This window comes from Microplitis demolitor, chromosome 4 (genome assembly GCF_026212275.2).
Source record: "Microplitis demolitor isolate Queensland-Clemson2020A chromosome 4, iyMicDemo2.1a, whole genome shotgun sequence".
Classification (NCBI taxonomy): domain Eukaryota; kingdom Metazoa; phylum Arthropoda; class Insecta; order Hymenoptera; family Braconidae; genus Microplitis; species Microplitis demolitor.
The window spans coordinates 7,820,196-7,839,337 of NC_068548.1; the positions used below are offsets into that span (position 1 = coordinate 7,820,196).

The following is a 19,142-nucleotide window of genomic DNA, read 5'->3' on the forward strand; positions in this document are numbered from 1 at the left end:
ATTTCCTAATACCATTATTTAACATAAAATATTTATGTACTTTATATTTTAATAAAAAAATTTTCAACTACCACACAAAAAATTATAATTGTTTTATTAATACAATATTCATTAGTATTTTCATTTTATTATTTTCATAAATTATTTTAATTTTCTTTATTTTTTATAATTAAACATGAATTATACCATAAAAATAAACATACTTGGTAGTTATTTTTTATTTGAAACGTAAATATATTTTAATAACATAACTTTACTTTAAACACACTAAAATAGAAGATTTTTTTTTTTTGTTTTTTACTAATAGATTAATTAACACCATAAACTTGTAATTAACATATGATATATATTTCAAATGACATTTTCAAATTTTCATCTTATCTTTAGATACTTGAGGTTTATTCATTCAGCGCCATATGGTAACTTAACGGCTACGTTCTTCTGTCTTATCGACGTTCAGTATGTTACCAGTTGTATCATTGAGTAATGTTGTCATTGAGTACAGTTTTAATGGAGTAGAGTTTACATGGAGTAGAGTTCTCCTTGAATAGAAAAAGAATATAGTAGAGTTTCGGAAAACTATTGGTGTACCTAAACATCCATTTTGAGTAATGCTGGCATAGAACAGAGAAATTCGGAGTACAGTTGTCACACTGCCTAACTAGACATCACCCTGATAGCTACCCTAAGTTAACTTCAAGCTACTGCCGTATTTTAAAGGTAAGTGTTTGAGAGTAAGCAGTTACCTTTAAGTTGACAGTAAATTGTCTGCAATTTTCTATTTAATTTGAATACAAGTATTAACATCAGACAATGACGTTAAGTTGATTGAAAGTTTCACTTCAAATTGACGGCAAGTTTTTCTGACACGTTACATTCAAGCTACTGCCGTATTTTGAAGCCAATTTAAAGGAAAGTATCATCCAGCCAAGGTTTGCCAGAAACTTTCTCGTTAAGTAAGCCGAAAGTGTTGCTCTGCAGAACTTGTAGAGCAATGTCTGGCTATCAGGGCAAGTTGGCCGCAAAAGTTGATACTTCCGAGATTGATAGACACTTTCTGAGTAAGTTGATGGCCAGAAGTTAGCAATCCATAAGTTGACGGAAAGTCGACTTCAATTTTCTCAGAAACCTGCATTCCAGTTTCGGTTCCATACTGGCGTCAACTTTCTCAGAAAGGTGGTGGTAACTTGTAGCCAAAAGTTGCAAATGCTAAAGTTGTCGACAGCTTGTCGTCAAGTTGGTCGCAAACTAATGAATACCTACTTTTGGACGAGATACCCTGGCTATCAGGGTATAAGTTGCCTTTAAATTGAAGAAAAATTAATCGTAAATTTTTATTTTCAACTCTTTCTGTCAAATTGTCGGCAAATTCGGGCAGAAAATTTCAGGTAATTTTAATGGCAAATTACAATCGATTTCAAGCTAAAGTGGCTATTGAGGCACTTTTAATTACCTATAGAGTACAGATCCAATTTCTGTAGAGTATTGAAAACTCATCAAAATGCTTCGAGTAAGCTGATTGGTAGACTAGCATTTATCCCTAGAAAGATACCAGCGACAAAATTTAACATTGGGATAAAGGTTGAACCTTGAACCCAACCTCCTATTCTAGTAACCTTGGAATAAATGGGTGTGCCCGTTTATCTCTATAAAGAATGAATATGTATTCTAATTCATTTTCAAAAAACAGGCATTTTAACTATTATTATCTTTCAATCGGTACATGTATCATGCATTTATAGAATTTAATTTTACGACTCTCAAAATATTTGGCCGCAATCTATTAATTCTATTTTTAGTAACAGAGTTATATAAGTATTCTGTGTTCGTTAATAATTTACTATAATTCTTCTCTCAATCAACTATACCCATCAGTTTAAGTTGCATTGATTACAAGTTACAACGCCAGAGAAAATTATTTTTTCCAAGGTTACTAGAATAAGTTCTAGTAATGTAATTCTAGTATAGTAGATTAGCGAGAGTTTGCGTTTCGGATATTTTCGGTTTTTACCCCACCATATAAATTTAATACCTATGACATTGCGCCTTGATGGTGGGGGTAAAAAACCGAAGCGCAAAGTCTCGCTAATCAAACTATAACCTTGATTTTTTTGACACAAGCTCCTTCAAGACTCGGTCGTACCTAACGAAATCTCAAATTTAAGAATTCTAATTACGTTTTGAATATTTATGGGACACGAATGATGAAAATCTTCCGAGGAAGTTCATCTCCTGCTTTTGTCGGAAGTTAAGAAAATCGCTGTTATGATAATTATTTAATAAATCTTACTTATCAGACTCAGCCTTGATCTTACTCATCTTACACTTGTTGTCATTAATGCCTGGTCCTGGTCCCCCAGACTATAAATTGTTTACCAAGGAAGAGGCTAGGCATCAATGACAATGAGTGCACTATTCTTGTCTAGGAATTTATTTTTATTACTAAACTGACCAGACTGAAGTATAGCAAAAATAATAAATATACCTATACCAATCCCCTAGTACAAATTCGTTCTCCGACTCTTTATATTAATTTTCCATTTATTGTTAAAGGCAGCACTTAGCAGCATCGGCATCATTTTCTACGCATGTGAATTATCGGCGACTGGCCATTTGCGTCTTGTTATAACTCATACTAATTTAAAAACTCATTTATTCATTCTATAGTTCGTCGTTGTTCGTACTAGTTCTTACTTGATCTCATCTTCGTACTTTCTTTATAATTTAGATACTATTACTTACCCTTCATCTTAATAGTGGTGGTCCAAACTAGTTAAGATAAGTGACGCTTTGTAATCAATAATATTTCTGAGGTATTTAAATAATTTTTATACTTGTATATATAGATATATATATATTTAATGTAGTATTGTTAATATTATTCATTTATATTTGCTTAGTAATAATAGATCATAAAAGCATAAATATTTTATGGATTGGTTCATAAAACCGGCATCATTTTTAATGAAAATAATGCCGGAAATGTATGAATAAAAATTGATTTTTTCTAACGACATTAATCATTATTTTTGTTTTTCTTCATTATTTTAGAGCAAAAATGTCATACAACCGTGGAGTTAAACGCAATTCCAGTGGGAATCGTAGTTTTAGTCGTAACAGCGGAGGAGGTAATTCTGGATATAGTGGAATTGGCATGGGGGGTGGAAGTTCTGGAAGTCACGGAATGAATCCATGGGAGAGCGGTGTAATGCCTGGTCGTGGTATTTTACCTACTCCAAGTAACAATCTTTCGTTAAATTCACCGCAAGCTCAACTAGTAATTGCTAGTAATCTTCTTAGTAACCTCCTGAGAAGTCAACAAGATACACAACCTCAGGTAAATTTGATATTTAATAAATATACCGTATTTATTAGTGATTTAATTTTAATTATTCACTTTAATAATTTTATTATTTTTTTTTTTATATTTCAGGTTCCATCACTTTTGAGTTTAGGAACGAGTTTGAATGGGCCAGGTTCAAATTTCCGAAGCTCGCAGAGTTATTCAAGCAATCGTTATAGTGATAGACAGGGACGAGGAAATTTGAAAAGCCAACGTTCGCAACCTTATAGCAAGGTATAAAATTTTTTAATGAATGTATTTTTTTTCATTTGTTTTTCCAGTTACACTGAAAAGCTTCTTCACCGTTTCATTCACGTTTTTTTAGTTTACTTTTTTTTATACTACATTAAAATTTAGCATTTTCTTCAAACAAATTTACGGATTGGGTGAGAAATCATCTTAATACAAAATTCTTATTTATCAAAATATTATCCATTGATACAAAATTATAAAATGAGATTATCCCATATATTTCTTTATACCTCACAAAATCGTTGCGATTATCTTTTTATTCATCCATCAAAGATAATTAATATTGTGTAAATAAGTTTTCCAAAGCAAAATTATATAAACCAGACATAAAATGAAATTTAACATCTTCAATCACAATGAAGAAGGAAAAAAATTTTTTTTTCCTTTAATTCTATGTTGATGTCAATCTTTAATATTTTATCGAAAACGAAAAAAAGTTTAAAAACTATATTTCATGAGCTAAACACCTAAATATTCTTTTGGGAAGTATTGTCCAAGTATAATTATGGACATATCCCACTTCAAATCGTACAAACAAAAAATTTTTAAATCATAAATAATTTATTTCTCATATTATGATTCCTATGGTTGCTTGAAGTAACTTTCATTCGATTTAAATTCGAATGACAAAAATTTATTGTCATTTTTCTGATGGCTTGGCTTTTTGGTCATTATGGCCTTATCACTTAAATAGATGGGCAATCGTGCTCGCGATGGTATCGCTGGTCGACGTGGCCCATCATCCGCACAACAATCTCGTGCGCAGTCTGGCAACCAACGTAATAATGGAAATCAACATCGCAACGATAAATCTAAATCAAATTCTGACTCTAAAAAAAATCAGACTGGCAAAAAGGAACAGCAGGATCTTAAGACTTCTGATAATGAGAAAGCAGATACGCAGCCTATTGCGAAAAGGTAAGCCGTCGCCATTGTTTCAACTGGTGATGTACACACAATCATATTTATTTTTATTATCAACGATAAATAAAAAATTTCCGAGTTTTTGTGTGGCAATTGAAATAAAAAATCACGCCTTGCTTATTATTTGTCTCAATAAAATATTTTTACAATATTTATCTTATATTCAATCGTTAAGATTCTGCAGCTTATTTCTTCTATTTAATTGCGAATCGAACGATAAAATTATATAATGCCTTGAATTTTATTTATTTGTCATCAATAATATATAACGTTATTGTTATTGATATTATTTATCATTTATATATTCTTTTCTTGATTTTGCAAATGTAATGCAATTTCTTCACGTATCTCTCATGGTCTTAAATGATTTTACGGACTTATTGTCTTAGAGTTGCAGATATTTTATTCATATATATCTTTCTTCATATTGCCAGTAAAACATTGACATTTAAAACTAAAACTCATTAATACAATAATCGCCTGTCGAAAGAAATTTATAAAAATAAAAAAATTATATGGGATTAAAAGTATGAATCAATAATTTAACAGTTTATAATTGATATAAAAATTAATTTCTTATTAGCGATGAAAATAAAAAAACCGAAGACATAAAAATAGAACAAAATGATGAAGAAAAAGAAAAAGGTGAAGTAACTCCAACTGAAGCTACTGAAAATGATGATAAGCCTATGAATGATTCGACTAAAGAAGCTGAAGAGACTAATAAAACTAATTCATCACCTAAAAAAACGGAAGAATCGGCACCAGCAGGAAAAAAATCTGAGACACGACATGCTGAAAGTCGATATGCAGCTGTGCCAATTAATCAAATGTTTTGTCATGTTTGTAATAAACATATGTGGGATGGATTCGTGAGTAAAAAAAATTAAATATATATAAATATATATATATATACTGTAAAAAATTTCCAACAAATTTTACTATGAGCGTATTGTAACACCGGACCATAAGAAAACTGGTACAAAATTTACAAGTATCCCATAGTAAACGGTATGCGCAGATGACACGATTGGGACCTATGCGCATACGTTTACTATGGGACAATTGTAAATTTTGTATCAGTTTTCTTATAGTCCGGGGTTACAATGCACCCTTAGTAAAATTTAATGGGAATTTTTCACAGTGTATTAGACTGTCAGAAAAAAATCTATTTGTTATTTTAATTAAATACATCTCAAAAGTTACTCTAATAAAAAAAAAAAATTCTAAAATTTCAGCTCAATATCTCAAAAGTTGAGCTGGCGCATGGGAAGGGGGGGGGGAAGTCCCTTTTCTTATTTAAAATACATTGAAAAGAATTTGTTCTTTCTATTTTGTAAATAACTATGTCAAAAAAATTTTTTTTTTCCGACTTTTGAATTCAGAGGTCTTGTAGTAAATTGAATTGTCTACAATAAAGGTCTCTTTTGTTTTACGCTTAAAATTGATAGAAAAAAAGTTATGGGAGTTGAAACTTAAGGAGAAAAAGTCGAATTTTTAGGACAAAAAAAATTTATGTTTTTTATTCGTAAACTAGCAGGATTTCTTTTTTTTTTTATTTTGCAATTAAAATTCTTATAGAGAATTGAATTATCGATGAAAATGGTCCTTAGAGTCGTTTTCATAGAGCTCATAGAAAGAAAGTTACAGAACTGAGCTCTAAAATTGAGAAAAATTTAATTATTTAGAAAAAAATTTGTAGTCTAATATTATTTCGAAGGATTATAAACCTAAAAGACAAATACAAGAATTCTCAATTTTCAATTTTAATTACAATAGAATTTTGTAGAATTAAAAAAAAATGAAAAAAAAATTTTCCTTTTCCCATCCTAAAAATTCAACTTTTTTCCCTTAAGGTAGTTCACTCGCGACATTCGTAGCCAAAAGTATAGCGTAATCGTAACTACAAAAAGTTAGAGATACTCAATGCGAGAATATCTTATTTTTGTGAGAGACTGTATCCAATACATTTCAGTTTTAAATATACAGATACACACTAATCAATTACACTGATGAGTATAATAAATGTGGCAACACTGCAGACATTTATATTGAATAGTCTATAGATTAAACGTATAGGTAGCAATCTTTATATAGCGTGAGTTTAGTATACATGTAGTTTGTTATTTTTGACAATCACAAATTTTGGATAGAATTAATTTTTGTGCATATTTTTATAATTTTTTTTAAACATACAAGAAAATCGCAAATAAAAAGAAAAAAATTGTTCGATGTGTGCTATTTTCAATATCATAATTTTTTAAAATTCTGAAACTATTAGAAAAGCTCGGCTGACCAATTTCAAAACACAGTAACTGACAAAAATAAAATTTTTGAAATATGTATAGAATCATGTTCACAAAACTCCATTGGAACTAAAAATACTAAAACATCGATTTTGAAAAATTTGTCACTTACTGTGTTTTGGAATTGGGCAACCGAGCTATCATTAATATAAGTTAATATCAAAAAATAATTTTTTTGTTTGTTTAAAATCATTGAATAAATGTTTAACATTCATAAAAATTATTTCGAAAAATTTTCCAAAAATTTTTTGACCTCCAATTCTTTCATGCTCAAAAATTAACCTAATTAAGTGACATTTGAATTTCCGCGGGTTAAGTATGACGACTGCAACGTTGCCGAGTTGTGATTGCTGTACCCCACTACACGTTAAGTATTTTAAAACTATTTATATTTTAAAAATCAATATTTTTTAAACAAATCGTTCAAGAAATTTAGAGTTTTTTTCAAAAAATTTCTAATTTTTTCATTTAACAGTGGATAAGTTTTTTAAAATAATGGTAAGAACCGTTTCCAAGATATTCAGAAAACTACATGTTTTTCTTATACTTGGTAGATCTCCAGTATGTTAATTATTCACTTTTTGACTGTTAATATACAATCGATGAAAAAATTTCGTTGTTTTTTTCCATTAAATATTAGACATTTTTGTTAATCTCATGTTTTAATTTCATCGCATTCCTAAGAAAGCCCCCCCCCCCCCCCCCCGTGCGCCAGCTCAATTTTTGAGGTATAGAGCTGAAATTTCGGGGAATTTTTTTTTATTAAAGCAACTTTTAAGATGTACTTAATTAAAATAAAAAATAAATTTTTTTTTCCGACACAGTCTAATATATATAAATTTAATAAAAAAAATATTTAAATTATAGTAGCAAGCTGTGATTAAAATTTTATATTACAGTCATTTGAAAATCATCTTCGGGGTCGAGCACATCAGCTTATGATGGACAAGTTGGATGAATCATACAAGCTAAGAGTTGATTTTATGAGACATGAACTAAAAGTTGCTGAAGAACAACGAGAATTAAGTCTACATAACTCAAAACGTCGCGGAAAAAAAGTAAATAAATTAATTACTTATTTTTTAAAAAAACAGTTGATAATAATATTAATATTATTGTTATTAATAGGTTTCTGTAGATTTGAGTGTTCGAGAATATTGTACCATGTGTGATTTACATTTCTATGGTACTTTATCAACTCATAGAAAGAGTGAGAAGCATCAGCAATTAAAAATTTTTTTACATCCTCGTTGCACTTCTTGTGCCAAGGAGTTCCCATCACGTATAGAATACGATGAACATTGTTTGACACCAGGTCATATGGTTAATTCCGTTCAAATTGAAGAGCAAAAAAAAACAAAGAAAAATAAATTAGCTAAAGGGGAATCGGAAGTTCGTACAGCAGAAGATGAAGATAAAGATTCTGGATCTGATCCAAAATCCAATGAAAATGATGATGAACTTCCAGAAAATACTGAATATATTACAGATATAAAAGAAGATGTTGATTTGACAAAATATAAAGTACCATCTTACAAGTATTGTCGTCAGAATCAATTAAAAATTGGAGCTTCACTGGTTAAGGAAGTGCAGGGTTACCATTGCGACAAGTGTCGACGATTTATGCTTACGGAAGAAGATATGAATTCTCATTTACGTACTGTGACACATTATCGAAATTTTGTTTCTGAATTAAAAGCTTTGACTACTCCAATAACTGCTGAAAGTAATAATGAAAAACCTACTGACGAATCTATTACTCAAGAAAATGAACCAAAAGTTAATGATGAAGTTGAAATAGAAAGTAAGCGACGAAAATTAGATGATTCCATGACTGTTGAATCGGAGGATATCATAAAAGACGATCCATTGAATGACACTGAAGATACTTCTGAAATTTCTTCTACCCAGGAAAAAGAAAAGCAAAAAGAAGATGGTAATGATAAGTATGATCCTATGGAAGCAAGTATAGAGTCAGAAGAAGAAAATATTGAATCCAAAACTGATAAAAAAGATGAAAAAGAAAATGATAAAAATGACAAAGAAGATGGCAAAAATGATAAAAATGAAAAAGAAACTGTTAAAAATGATGTAAATGAAAAGGAAACTATTAAAAAAGATAAAAATGAAAAGGAAGCTACAGCAAATACAGAAAACGATAATGAAAAATCAATAGAAGCATGGGAAGATGGTGATAATGAAGCGGAGTTTGGATTTGGAAATTTACTTGGTGATGATAATGAAGATCAAGAACCGGAAAATCTACCAGTAGTTCAGCAAAAACAGCCACAACAGAAAACTCAAACTCCTCAACCATCACCACAAAATCAATCATCACAACCAACAGTAAGTGTTGATGTAACTTCAGTTAAGTTAAACAATTCTCAAGATAAAGGAACACCAAGAGGTCGGGGTTACCGTGGAAGAGGTCATCAACGTGCGCGACGATCACGTCGATAATTTTTTTTTTTAATCATAATAATATAATATTCAATTATTATTTCTTCTATAATGACTGTAATGAATTATATACTTAACAAATTTTTAAATGATTTTTTTATCATTGAAAAGTAAATTTAAAAAAGAAAAAAAAAATTGTTCAAATAATCAATTGTTTAATTTAATTATGTAATAGTAATTAATAATTATAAATTTTTGACACACAATAAAAAAATTAAATGCATAAAATTGAATTATCTATCAGAAATAAACTGCCTTTTGAATTTAGCAGCCTTTAATATAATGTATTTATTGCGTTTAGTGTAATTCCAAGCAGTAATAAAAATAAAATACGATCTTATTTATTTATTATTTTTTTTTTTCAATCTTATTTTTATAAATATTTTGATATCTAAGTGTATGATCTATTACAAAATAATTGAATTTACAAGTAAACATAAATTTGTATAGAAATATATTCAATTACTTAATTGTAAAAATTTTAATTTATCTTATTTACATAATATAATTTGTTCGGTTTTTAATAAAAACTACGTCTCCAAATTGGATGATGTTTTTTAAAATTATTTATCTCAAGGGGAGTAGAAGCAATCATCTGTATGAGATTTAGAGCAATGTGTTCGACGTTCAATAAATGCTGCCATCCTCCCAGAAGGAATTGTTGCACCTTTTGATATCTAAAACCATAAATTATTTTACAAATTTAGATCATATAAATATGATTTATAATAAATTTTGTCAAATATTTACTTTAAACCATGGAGATGTTATACAGGATTCAGCCGTTCCTCGGTCTTCTCCTTTTAAAGATAAGAGTTTTAAAAGAAGATTCTTTGCATCATTTGATATTAATTCAAAATACTCATCAGGAAAACAAAAATCACATTTCAAGATATTTGCAGTTGTTTCTTCGACAGAATCGTCTAAGAAAGGTGAAAGGCCACTAAACAAAAATAATAAATAAATAATTAAATTAACCTATTTACTAAATATTAATAATTGCTTAAATTTAAAAAAATATATATTACCTTAAAAGTACATAAATAAAAACACCAGTAGCCCACAAGTCTGTATAAAATCCAGTGGGTTTACCAATAACTAATTCTGGTGCAGCAAATTCTAAATCTCCCGGTGGTACAACTTCTTCAACTGGACCACGTACTGCTTCACCAAGATCAATTAATTTGACAATTCCAATATCTTGATCGACAAGCACATTTTCAGGTTTAACATCTAAATGATATTTATTACGTTGATGAAGCCACTGAAGAGCTGACAACAATTGATGAACATATTTACTTGCCATTGCTTCCGTATATTCAGTCTTCTTACTCAAGTAAGTAAATAATGTAGGGCCACGTACTCTAAATATGATAAGAAAAAAATTTAAAAAATAAAATTTGAAGATAAAGTATATAAAATTTTAGGAAATCAATTGATAATTACAATTCAAGGACAATTGTATCTAATCCTGGCTGAGGCGCATTTTCAAATAATGCATAAGCACGTATGATGTTACCATGGTGAGTGGAGGCCAAGAGATCATACTCAGCTCTAGTTAATAATCGCGATTGCTTGTGCCTAGGTGTTTGCTTAAGTGCAACTTCTTGTCCAGTTCCTCGGTCTCTTGCACGTCTTACAACAGCATACCTACCCTTACCAAGTTCATCTAACTCCAAGTACCTCCCAACAAATTGTTCAGCTTCCCAGTTTATACTTTCATCAACTGGTAAAGTGATAACGGCAGATGGTGAGGTACCACCTTTTCCATATTTGTCTACAATTCTAAAGCTATAAGAAGCACCAGCTGACAGTTCTAGAATAACTGGAGGATTTTTAACCTCTTCAATTATTGGTATCCATGATGTTGAAGGTATAGTTCGACATTCTAAAGTTCCTTGTTCGATATCACGTTTTTCCCAATCAATTTTAACTTTTGTTGTGCTCATTACTTGAGCCCATGTCACTCCGCTTCCTCCTAAAAAAGATTATTAACATTGAGAATATTCATCAAATTATATATATATATATATATGCTTTTTTTTATTTACCTGTAACACAAAGATAAATTTTAACAGAACATGATCCACTTTCTGATTGAATATTACATTGATAAGTTCCAGCATCATCAATACGACAACGTGAAATTTCCAAGTAAATTAGACCAGCACTTTGATGAACTTTAATCCGATCATCTGTTTCAATGTCAGTATTGTTGTTATCTTTTTTCCAAGTAACATTAATACCCTCGTAGTTAGTTACTTCAACGGATAGCCTGGCAATTTCTCCAACAGAAACTTTAACAGGTGATGATACATTTCCTGGAATTATCTTCGGTGGAAATGTTTTTCGTTCGCTAATACTACGCTGTGGGCTAGTAATCTGTTTTTCGTTATCAAGTTTACGTGGACGGAAGGACCATGCACGACTGATGGATGAATTTGGAATAAGACTTGCTGGTATCCAAAGTTCTTCTTTGGCATCTAGGGGTGATACAACAACTCCTGGACCATCTAGATGTGAGACTACAAGCTCATCACCGGCGTGAAGCTTACCCCAATCTGCTGCAAGTCTTACACGCGCTCCTGGCGCAACCTGAGACGGGCGTTTTATTTATTAGGGAAAAAAAATAAATAAATAGAAAGAAAAAAAAGTAAAATAGAGGCATGCCGCAATGGTTCATGCTCACCGCAAATAACATCTTCACCATCACCATATATTATTATTATCATTATCACCAAGAGTTAGTTAAATATGTACCCATTTTTAAATAAATTTTTATTCTTCTTTAATTGGATGCAATTTTTATTATTATAATGCACTTTAAACACTATTCTTATTTACTATGCACGTGTAATCTTTTTGTACTTTTTTAAGGGGTTTCATTGATTTTTTTTATTTTCTATTATTATTATTATTATTATTATTATTATTTACTATTATATTATAAGTGATGTTCAGTGTTTTTTTTTATTTTTAGTAACAGCAGTATGTCATTGCAATGACAAAAAGTAATGCAGTAGAGAGCAGATAGCAACAGGCATCAAGAGGAAGAAGCAGAAGAATCCCGTGGCTGTAAGAAATATTATTAGTTTTTTTTTTTTTTCAACAATTAAAATAATGAGTTTCCCTTTAATAAAATCCACCATTGTAGAAATAACGTGCACCATAAATTAAATATCCAAGCTCACCGGAATGGAATTGGTGCGAACAGGTGAACGTGCCCGGGTGATAGTATTCCTAAATCCCTCGAGGAAATTCAGCTTGCTTTTGGTTGGTGATGGAGTACGTGGTGAATTTTCAAGACCACCTGTGTGTGATCGATGAACAGCTTGAGACTTTCTATGATCATTACTTCGCTCTTTATTGCTTGCACCAGGTACTGTCAACATTGGTGGTATTGATACTGCGGCACGAGTAACTGGTTCCGGGGTCGTCGAACGGCTATATTTTAATTTACAAGTCAACTGTTGTCTTAAATTTTTTTTTTTTTTTTTTTTTCCAATATTTATATTAATAAAAATTACTCATAATAAACTATAGCTTTTGAATTAATCTACTTGACATACACATACTATGGTTATTACAATTATACAATGGAATATTTTGTGAGATACCTGGTATAATCCATTGACATTGAAATCTGCTAATTGACTAAGATGCGACAAAAGGTAGATATTAATTATAAGGTATTAGTGATAATAAGAAATAATTATCTAAAGTGTTTTGATCTTAATATTAAAAAAATGATGAGGTAGTTTAGTGCTGAGGGTAGATAAGGATTTTTAAAATCGTTTAAGAGGAAATAATAATAAGGAATCACGGTGCACATAACAATTTATAGATTAGTTATTCATCAATTTATAATTTATTCTAAATAAAGTTTTTTTTACGTTTATATGTTGATTATAATTTGATTTTTTTCCGCCCTTCAATTGAGTAATATTTACATACACCTTTAGTTTTCATTTTGAAAACTTTAAGTGTGGTGTTATAAACGTTTTAAAAATTACTATAAATATATCGTACAATTTTTCATGGTTATACTATTGATACCATCACGCTCACGCCAAAAAAAAACAAGCGTCTTTAATTTCACAATAGTGGATATTAATCAAATACATTGCACATTGGAACGGTTTAGCAATTATTAGGCTCTGGGAGCGAATTAGTGTAATCAAGTGAGTTAGTTACATAGAGAGCGTGTTAAGAAATAAATATCAGTAATAAATTAAGATATTAATAAAAGGTCATAAAATACAAGTTAAATTAGAGTTTTACAGTATTAGAAACAATTTTCTACCAATTGTTAAACTACCTTATGGTCGCTCATATCCTTATATAAAATATACAAAAATATGTTGGAACAAATATTCACAGGTCAAAATGTGACAAATATTAGGTGTATTCATAAATGTGTTAAAATTTCAGTTTTTTTTTCTTTTAAGTGATAAACGCTTACAGTGGATCTTTGGTAAGTTCCTTTTGATAGGCAATTGGCGATTGAATCGCTTTAAGAAAGTCTCTCTGGGTTTGTAGAATTGCTGTAATTGTATCAACCCATTCTTGTTTCCGGGGTCCATTATCCTCTATTACACTGCAGATAAAACCAAGTCCAGGTTTTCTTGGATCCGTTGAACGAATTACAAATTTTTCAGGATCATCTGCTGAGTTTTCTAGACTCATTTTATTTACCTATTTACAAATTTATTATAAATATTTTTAATATTATAAAAATATATAATATTAATATCAAATTATTTAACCACCTGAATGTGAGCTTTGTATACATAGGCAGGGTTTGTAAACTGAGTTTTCTTGCCAAGCGCTTCGCTAAAAATAATATTTTGCTCAAATAGGAAAACTTGCCATTCACGTCCTCGTTGTGGCACACTTGATAATTCAGCAACTAGTAAAGGTCCATGCAATAAAAGTTTACCTTGTGCCGTTATTTTTCCCTAAAAAAAAAAAAAGAAAAAAAAATATGATAAATAATAATTTGTAATTTTTATATAAACTAATATGAATTTAAACAGATAAATTTATAAATAATCTTACATCAAAACCTTGCAATCTACCAACATCCATCATGTCATTAGCGGCTTTAGGAATAATTCGCATTACGTGTGCCGCTGCACGAAGTCCTTCAATCTCTGATATTCTTTGAGTTTTTTCAGTCAAGCGTAAAGCTTCTCGAAGTAACAGCTGATATTTAGTAATTCTTTGAACTGGCTTTATAAGTAAATCACAAAGCTGTAAACGATGTCCAAGCTTTTGTCTTAATTCCTAATTTAAAAAATAATACTAATAAATATTATGTATATTTTGGTTAAGAAAATTATAAACAACAAATGAGATTGATTGAAATAATTAAAATCATTCAATGCATTTACTTCAAAATATGTATCTATGTACTCGGAAACAATATACTCTGAGACCGGTTTGTTTTGACAATAGACAACATACATATGTAACTTCCTTTCATATCTCTTGAACAATGGGCCAAGCTCTTCAGGTCGTTCTAAACAACGTTCAAGAGCTTTGAGGAAAAAGCTGGAAATTGAATAAAGAAAATATTTAGCTGTTTTCTTATAAATCTTCATTTTTTTTTTTTTTTTTTGTATAAAAATTATAAAAAAAATTTAATTAATATTATTTCAATACTTACTCTCGGTGCCACTCATATATTGCTTCAATATTACCAAATATCATCTTATCTTTACCACCACGAAGATCCTCAGGTAAAGGTATTTCACTGTCAGGATCTCTCATGGGAAGCATATATCCCTCAACAATATGCTTCAAATCATTTACATAATCTCGTTCTGTGTCGACCAACTCCCTAATGACAAATTGCCGTTTTGCAAGTGCTGCAGCTTCAGGATCTGTTTCTTCAGAAATTGTCGGTCCACTTAAACTATTATAACTATCATCTGTAGATGACGGGTGTCCTGGTGTTCTCATTAAACTATTTCGTTCTTGATTTTCTGTATGTTGCTCCTATTAATATTCATCATTTAGAAAATATATCATTAAAGAAAAAAAAAATTAATTTGTTTTCGTTACTTAATATGTAACCATAGATTAATATAAGAAAATTTTTGAAAAATACCATTCTTTCTTTGACAATTTGCTCAATCTCAGCTAGATCAGCAGTTGTAGCACCATCCAAACTTTTTATTGATCGCTCAGTTGTCTGAAGAAATTACAATAAAATAAATTTTACAAAATAAATTCTAATATAAAACTAAACAATAAATAAATATTATTATTTACTCTTTTTCCAGGTAATTCATCAGGAACAGTAGATCCTGGAGGACCGTTTCCAGAAGCTACTAGTATTGGTTCAGTAATAGGTTTCATGGGAGGTGGTAATTCAAAATCATCTTCAGCATCTTCTCCACCGTTTTGTTCCAAGAATGGTGGCGTTTCACTGTCATCACATTCAACTTCCTCCTCTTCTTCTTCACCTTCAGAAACAGTACGGCCAGATTTATCGCCGGTTGGCAATTTAAATCTTTTATCAGAACCAGTCTTTTTAAGTGCTGATGGCCGATCTGCTGATTTTTCAACTTTACCCTGACTAAGTTTACGAAATTGTTGTGGCAACCATTTTCTTCTAAAATAAATATTATAAAAAAAATGAATTAAATAAATAATTTTGTTAAAATTTATATTTTTAACAAAAAGAAAAAAAGTTTAACTTTATATATGAAATAATAATAATAAATTCTCAAATTTATTTGCATTATTATGATATTAAAATTAGTAATGCGCAATCGAAATCGATTAATCAAACAATAGATGTTTTCGTTTTGATTGTCGATTTCTTTTAACCGATTGTAGGCCTTTCGATTAATTTAAAAAATCGATTCTTTTTTTTAAAAACGATTTTTAAACATCGATTTTTTGTAAAAGTAATTCAAGAAAAAATTTGTATTTCAAAGTCATTAACTCAAACATTATAAAAATTGTTTGACTAATACAGCTGAACAAATGATAACCAACTTAAGCGAAATGGTTAAAGTTAGATATCTATATAGGGAATTTATAATTTTATAGATTAAAATTTTACGCTATTTGAAAAATTAAAAAATAATCAATTTTAGCAATCGATTTTTATTACAAAGATTCTACAGCTTTGAAGTTGCGTTGAAATAATTGACTCTCATATAAAGTAAATATTAATATAATTTCTTTTAATAACAGACATGAATTTTGAATTTGTGATTTTGGACTCATATTCGTTTTTTTATTTTGAACAAAAAATTGTAAAATCAATTTTACACAATCGATTGTTAAGCTATCGATTCTGCAACTATAAAGTTGGGAGAGAAAAAAATCGTTTTTTTTTTTTTTTAAACATCGATTAATCGCCATAATGGATAGTCTTCAGTCAATTCTATTCGATTGTGAAAAATCGAATACTTGCTTCGATTTCGGCACCACTAATTAAAATACTTGGTATATTTATATCACTAGTTGACGCTTTATTAATTTAACTTACCCACTAAAACCACGCCTCCGGTTTCCTGGTGAGCTTGTACTAGCTGATCCATTCCCGTCGCTCCCACCGGTGTCTAAAACAATGTCGAAATATATTATATACGACTAAAAATTTATGTAAATGTATCTAAGTTTATCTTTTAAACGTGTGAAGAAATAAACAAGGCCAAAATTATTTTTATTATTTTTTTTTTTTTTTAAATTTGGAAAACATCAAAAGACACTTTTTCAATTCAAATTATAAATGGTTTCACTGTGTAACATACTTGCATTTAAACGTGTATTTCTTTTTTTATTTCGTAAAATTCCCATATTAAAATATTTACATTAACATGCAAGTAATCATAATCTAATTAAAATAGTTATAATACACTTCATATTACTTTTTAATAGCACTGATATAAATAAATAAACAAAAAAAAAATAATACAATTTTAATAAATCACATTAATAGTTAAATTGAATTAAATACTATAGTAAATAAAATGTATCAACAACTGTTTGATTAAACTTTTCAATTGTCTGGTTTCAATAGATGTTTTTGCATTTAAAAGAACCATATTAATGACCGAATTTGTTTTTGCAATTTTAAATATTACATATTATTAAAAAAGTATTTTCTTATGTATTTTATTTGTAAATAAAAATACTAATAAGTAATGTAAGAGTGAAAATTTGAATGTAAGTAGCAATCTAGTGATCTCTACGTTTTTCGTTGATCAACTGAAAGATTTCGATCTTGACCGCAACGCATCAAGTTCCTTTTGATTTAAACCGGCGTAATCGCTGCGGAAATAGTTATTCAAGTCTTGATTTCTCTTCTGGTTCGATTCCAACTAAGTTAACTGTATCATAATATGCAAGTAAGCCAACCAAAGGCCGCCCAAGTGACTCTCGAGGATGCTTCTGACGTCAGGTAGTCTTTTTACAATATTTTTAGATACGATACATCGATTCGATCACAACTACGGTTATTTTTTTTTATTTGTCATTTAATTGCGTCTTTTATTGGATAAATTTCGGCAGTAAAAAACAATTTATATAGAGTTTATTTAGTTGTAAAAAAAATACAATCTATTGAATATAATTTTTTATTTTAAAGTTCTCGTATTTAAAAAACATTGAATATGTTGAACTACGGTTGAGAAGATTCATTGAATTTCGGATAGTTATATATATATATATATTCACTAAGACAGTGTCGGTTGTTTATAGAAATGTATGGAGAAAACAAAGGTATGTAAACAATAGCATAGTAATTACTTTCTTTTTAGTTAATTAAATTTTTTTTCAAAGTTAAAGCTATTAAACTGTTAATTAAAAAATGATATTTTAAATGTAATAAAATTAAAAAATTAATGAGTCATAAAAAAAAATTTAATTGCTGTATAAGCAAAAAAAAAGGTTTAAGAAAAAGATTGTTGAAAATCATGAAAAAATAATAATTTGAGAGTTTCAAATACATATGCCGACGATTAAATGATGTTTGCGTGCTTGGAAAGAAGCCAGGATATACACTCATCTCTGTACCTAGTTAAATCTGTAATATTATTGTTTCCTGCACTATTTGCTACTATAATACATATGATATAATAAAATTATACTGAAAAATATTTTATTATAAGAGAAATTATGTCAAGTCGAGTAATATAATAATAATAATAATAATAATAATAATAATAATAATAATAATAATAATAATAATAATAATAATAATAATAATAATAATAATAATAATAAAAAGTTATACAATGCGGAATAATGACAAAATATGATTATATTATATGTTTGAATGTAAATATAATAATATAAAAACTTATAAGTGTAATGATATAAAAGTAACTTGGAGTAAATGAAAAAGTTCAGAGTTAATAATTGAAAGTGTCTGAGGCTTGGCAAAGTGAGTTATCAACTCGCGGTTTCAATTTAATGTTTCCTCTTTTTCCTTTTTTTTTCACAAAAATAGAATGAAAATAATAAAAATTCTTTCTAGATAGAATAATAGTTGGTTATACGATTCTGGAATTCAGCCAGATTAGCTGAACATTCATATTCCAATATTGGAATTAAGGATGAAAGCTGATTGAAAGGATGTGCAATGAAACATTTTGAATAGCCAAAAGGAAAAAAAAAATATTTTTAAGGTTATTTGTAATTAATTGAAATTTATAATAAAAAATAAGACAATCCACTAACTCTGTAAATCAGTTATAAAACTTTCTGCAATAAGTTTTCGGAACCTTGCTCGTACTATGCATCTTTTTATATGTTGAAGCATTTTAGAGCAGAACAAAACAAAGACGGAAATTAATTTATGGCAAAAGTACGAGCTTTGTTTAGCTAGAGTATAC

The 19,142-nt window shown here is 29.1% G+C and overlaps 2 protein-coding genes across 6 annotated transcripts in view; one reads left to right on the forward strand and one right to left on the reverse strand.

Moving 5' to 3' along the window:
* The first annotated feature begins 2,513 nt into the window (after positions 1-2,513).
* LOC103577689 (zinc finger protein on ecdysone puffs) lies at positions 2,514-9,530 on the forward strand. The gene is made up of 7 exons (XM_008558455.3): positions 2,514-2,813; positions 3,052-3,337; positions 3,434-3,577; positions 4,290-4,513; positions 5,103-5,391; positions 7,725-7,883; positions 7,954-9,530. Exons 2-7 carry the CDS (start codon positions 3,059-3,061, stop codon positions 9,283-9,285), a joined length of 2,427 nt encoding a protein of 808 aa, XP_008556677.1. The 5' UTR covers positions 2,514-2,813; positions 3,052-3,058; the 3' UTR covers positions 9,286-9,530.
* A 105-nt stretch (positions 9,531-9,635) lies between these two features.
* LOC103577688 (triple functional domain protein) overlaps positions 9,636-19,142 on the reverse strand; it is a 28,765-nt gene continuing 19,258 nt past the window's right edge. For 3 of the 5 annotated variants that reach the window (XM_053738613.1, XM_053738612.1, XM_008558451.2), the window contains 14 exons: positions 16,793-16,865; positions 15,562-15,904; positions 15,398-15,481; positions 14,954-15,285; positions 14,679-14,838; positions 14,344-14,571; positions 14,055-14,243; positions 13,748-13,980; positions 12,477-12,729; positions 11,337-11,880; positions 10,732-11,263; positions 10,314-10,649; positions 10,036-10,228; positions 9,636-9,962 (listed from right to left, as the gene is read on the reverse strand). In XM_053738613.1, coding sequence (XP_053594588.1) covers positions 9,858-9,962; positions 10,036-10,228; positions 10,314-10,649; positions 10,732-11,263; positions 11,337-11,880; positions 12,477-12,729; positions 13,748-13,980; positions 14,055-14,243; positions 14,344-14,571; positions 14,679-14,838; positions 14,954-15,285; positions 15,398-15,481; positions 15,562-15,904; positions 16,793-16,865 — 3,605 coding nt within the window. In that variant the 3' untranslated portion in view covers positions 9,636-9,857. The other 2 variants (XM_053738614.1, XM_053738615.1) reach the window with 2 other exon arrangements.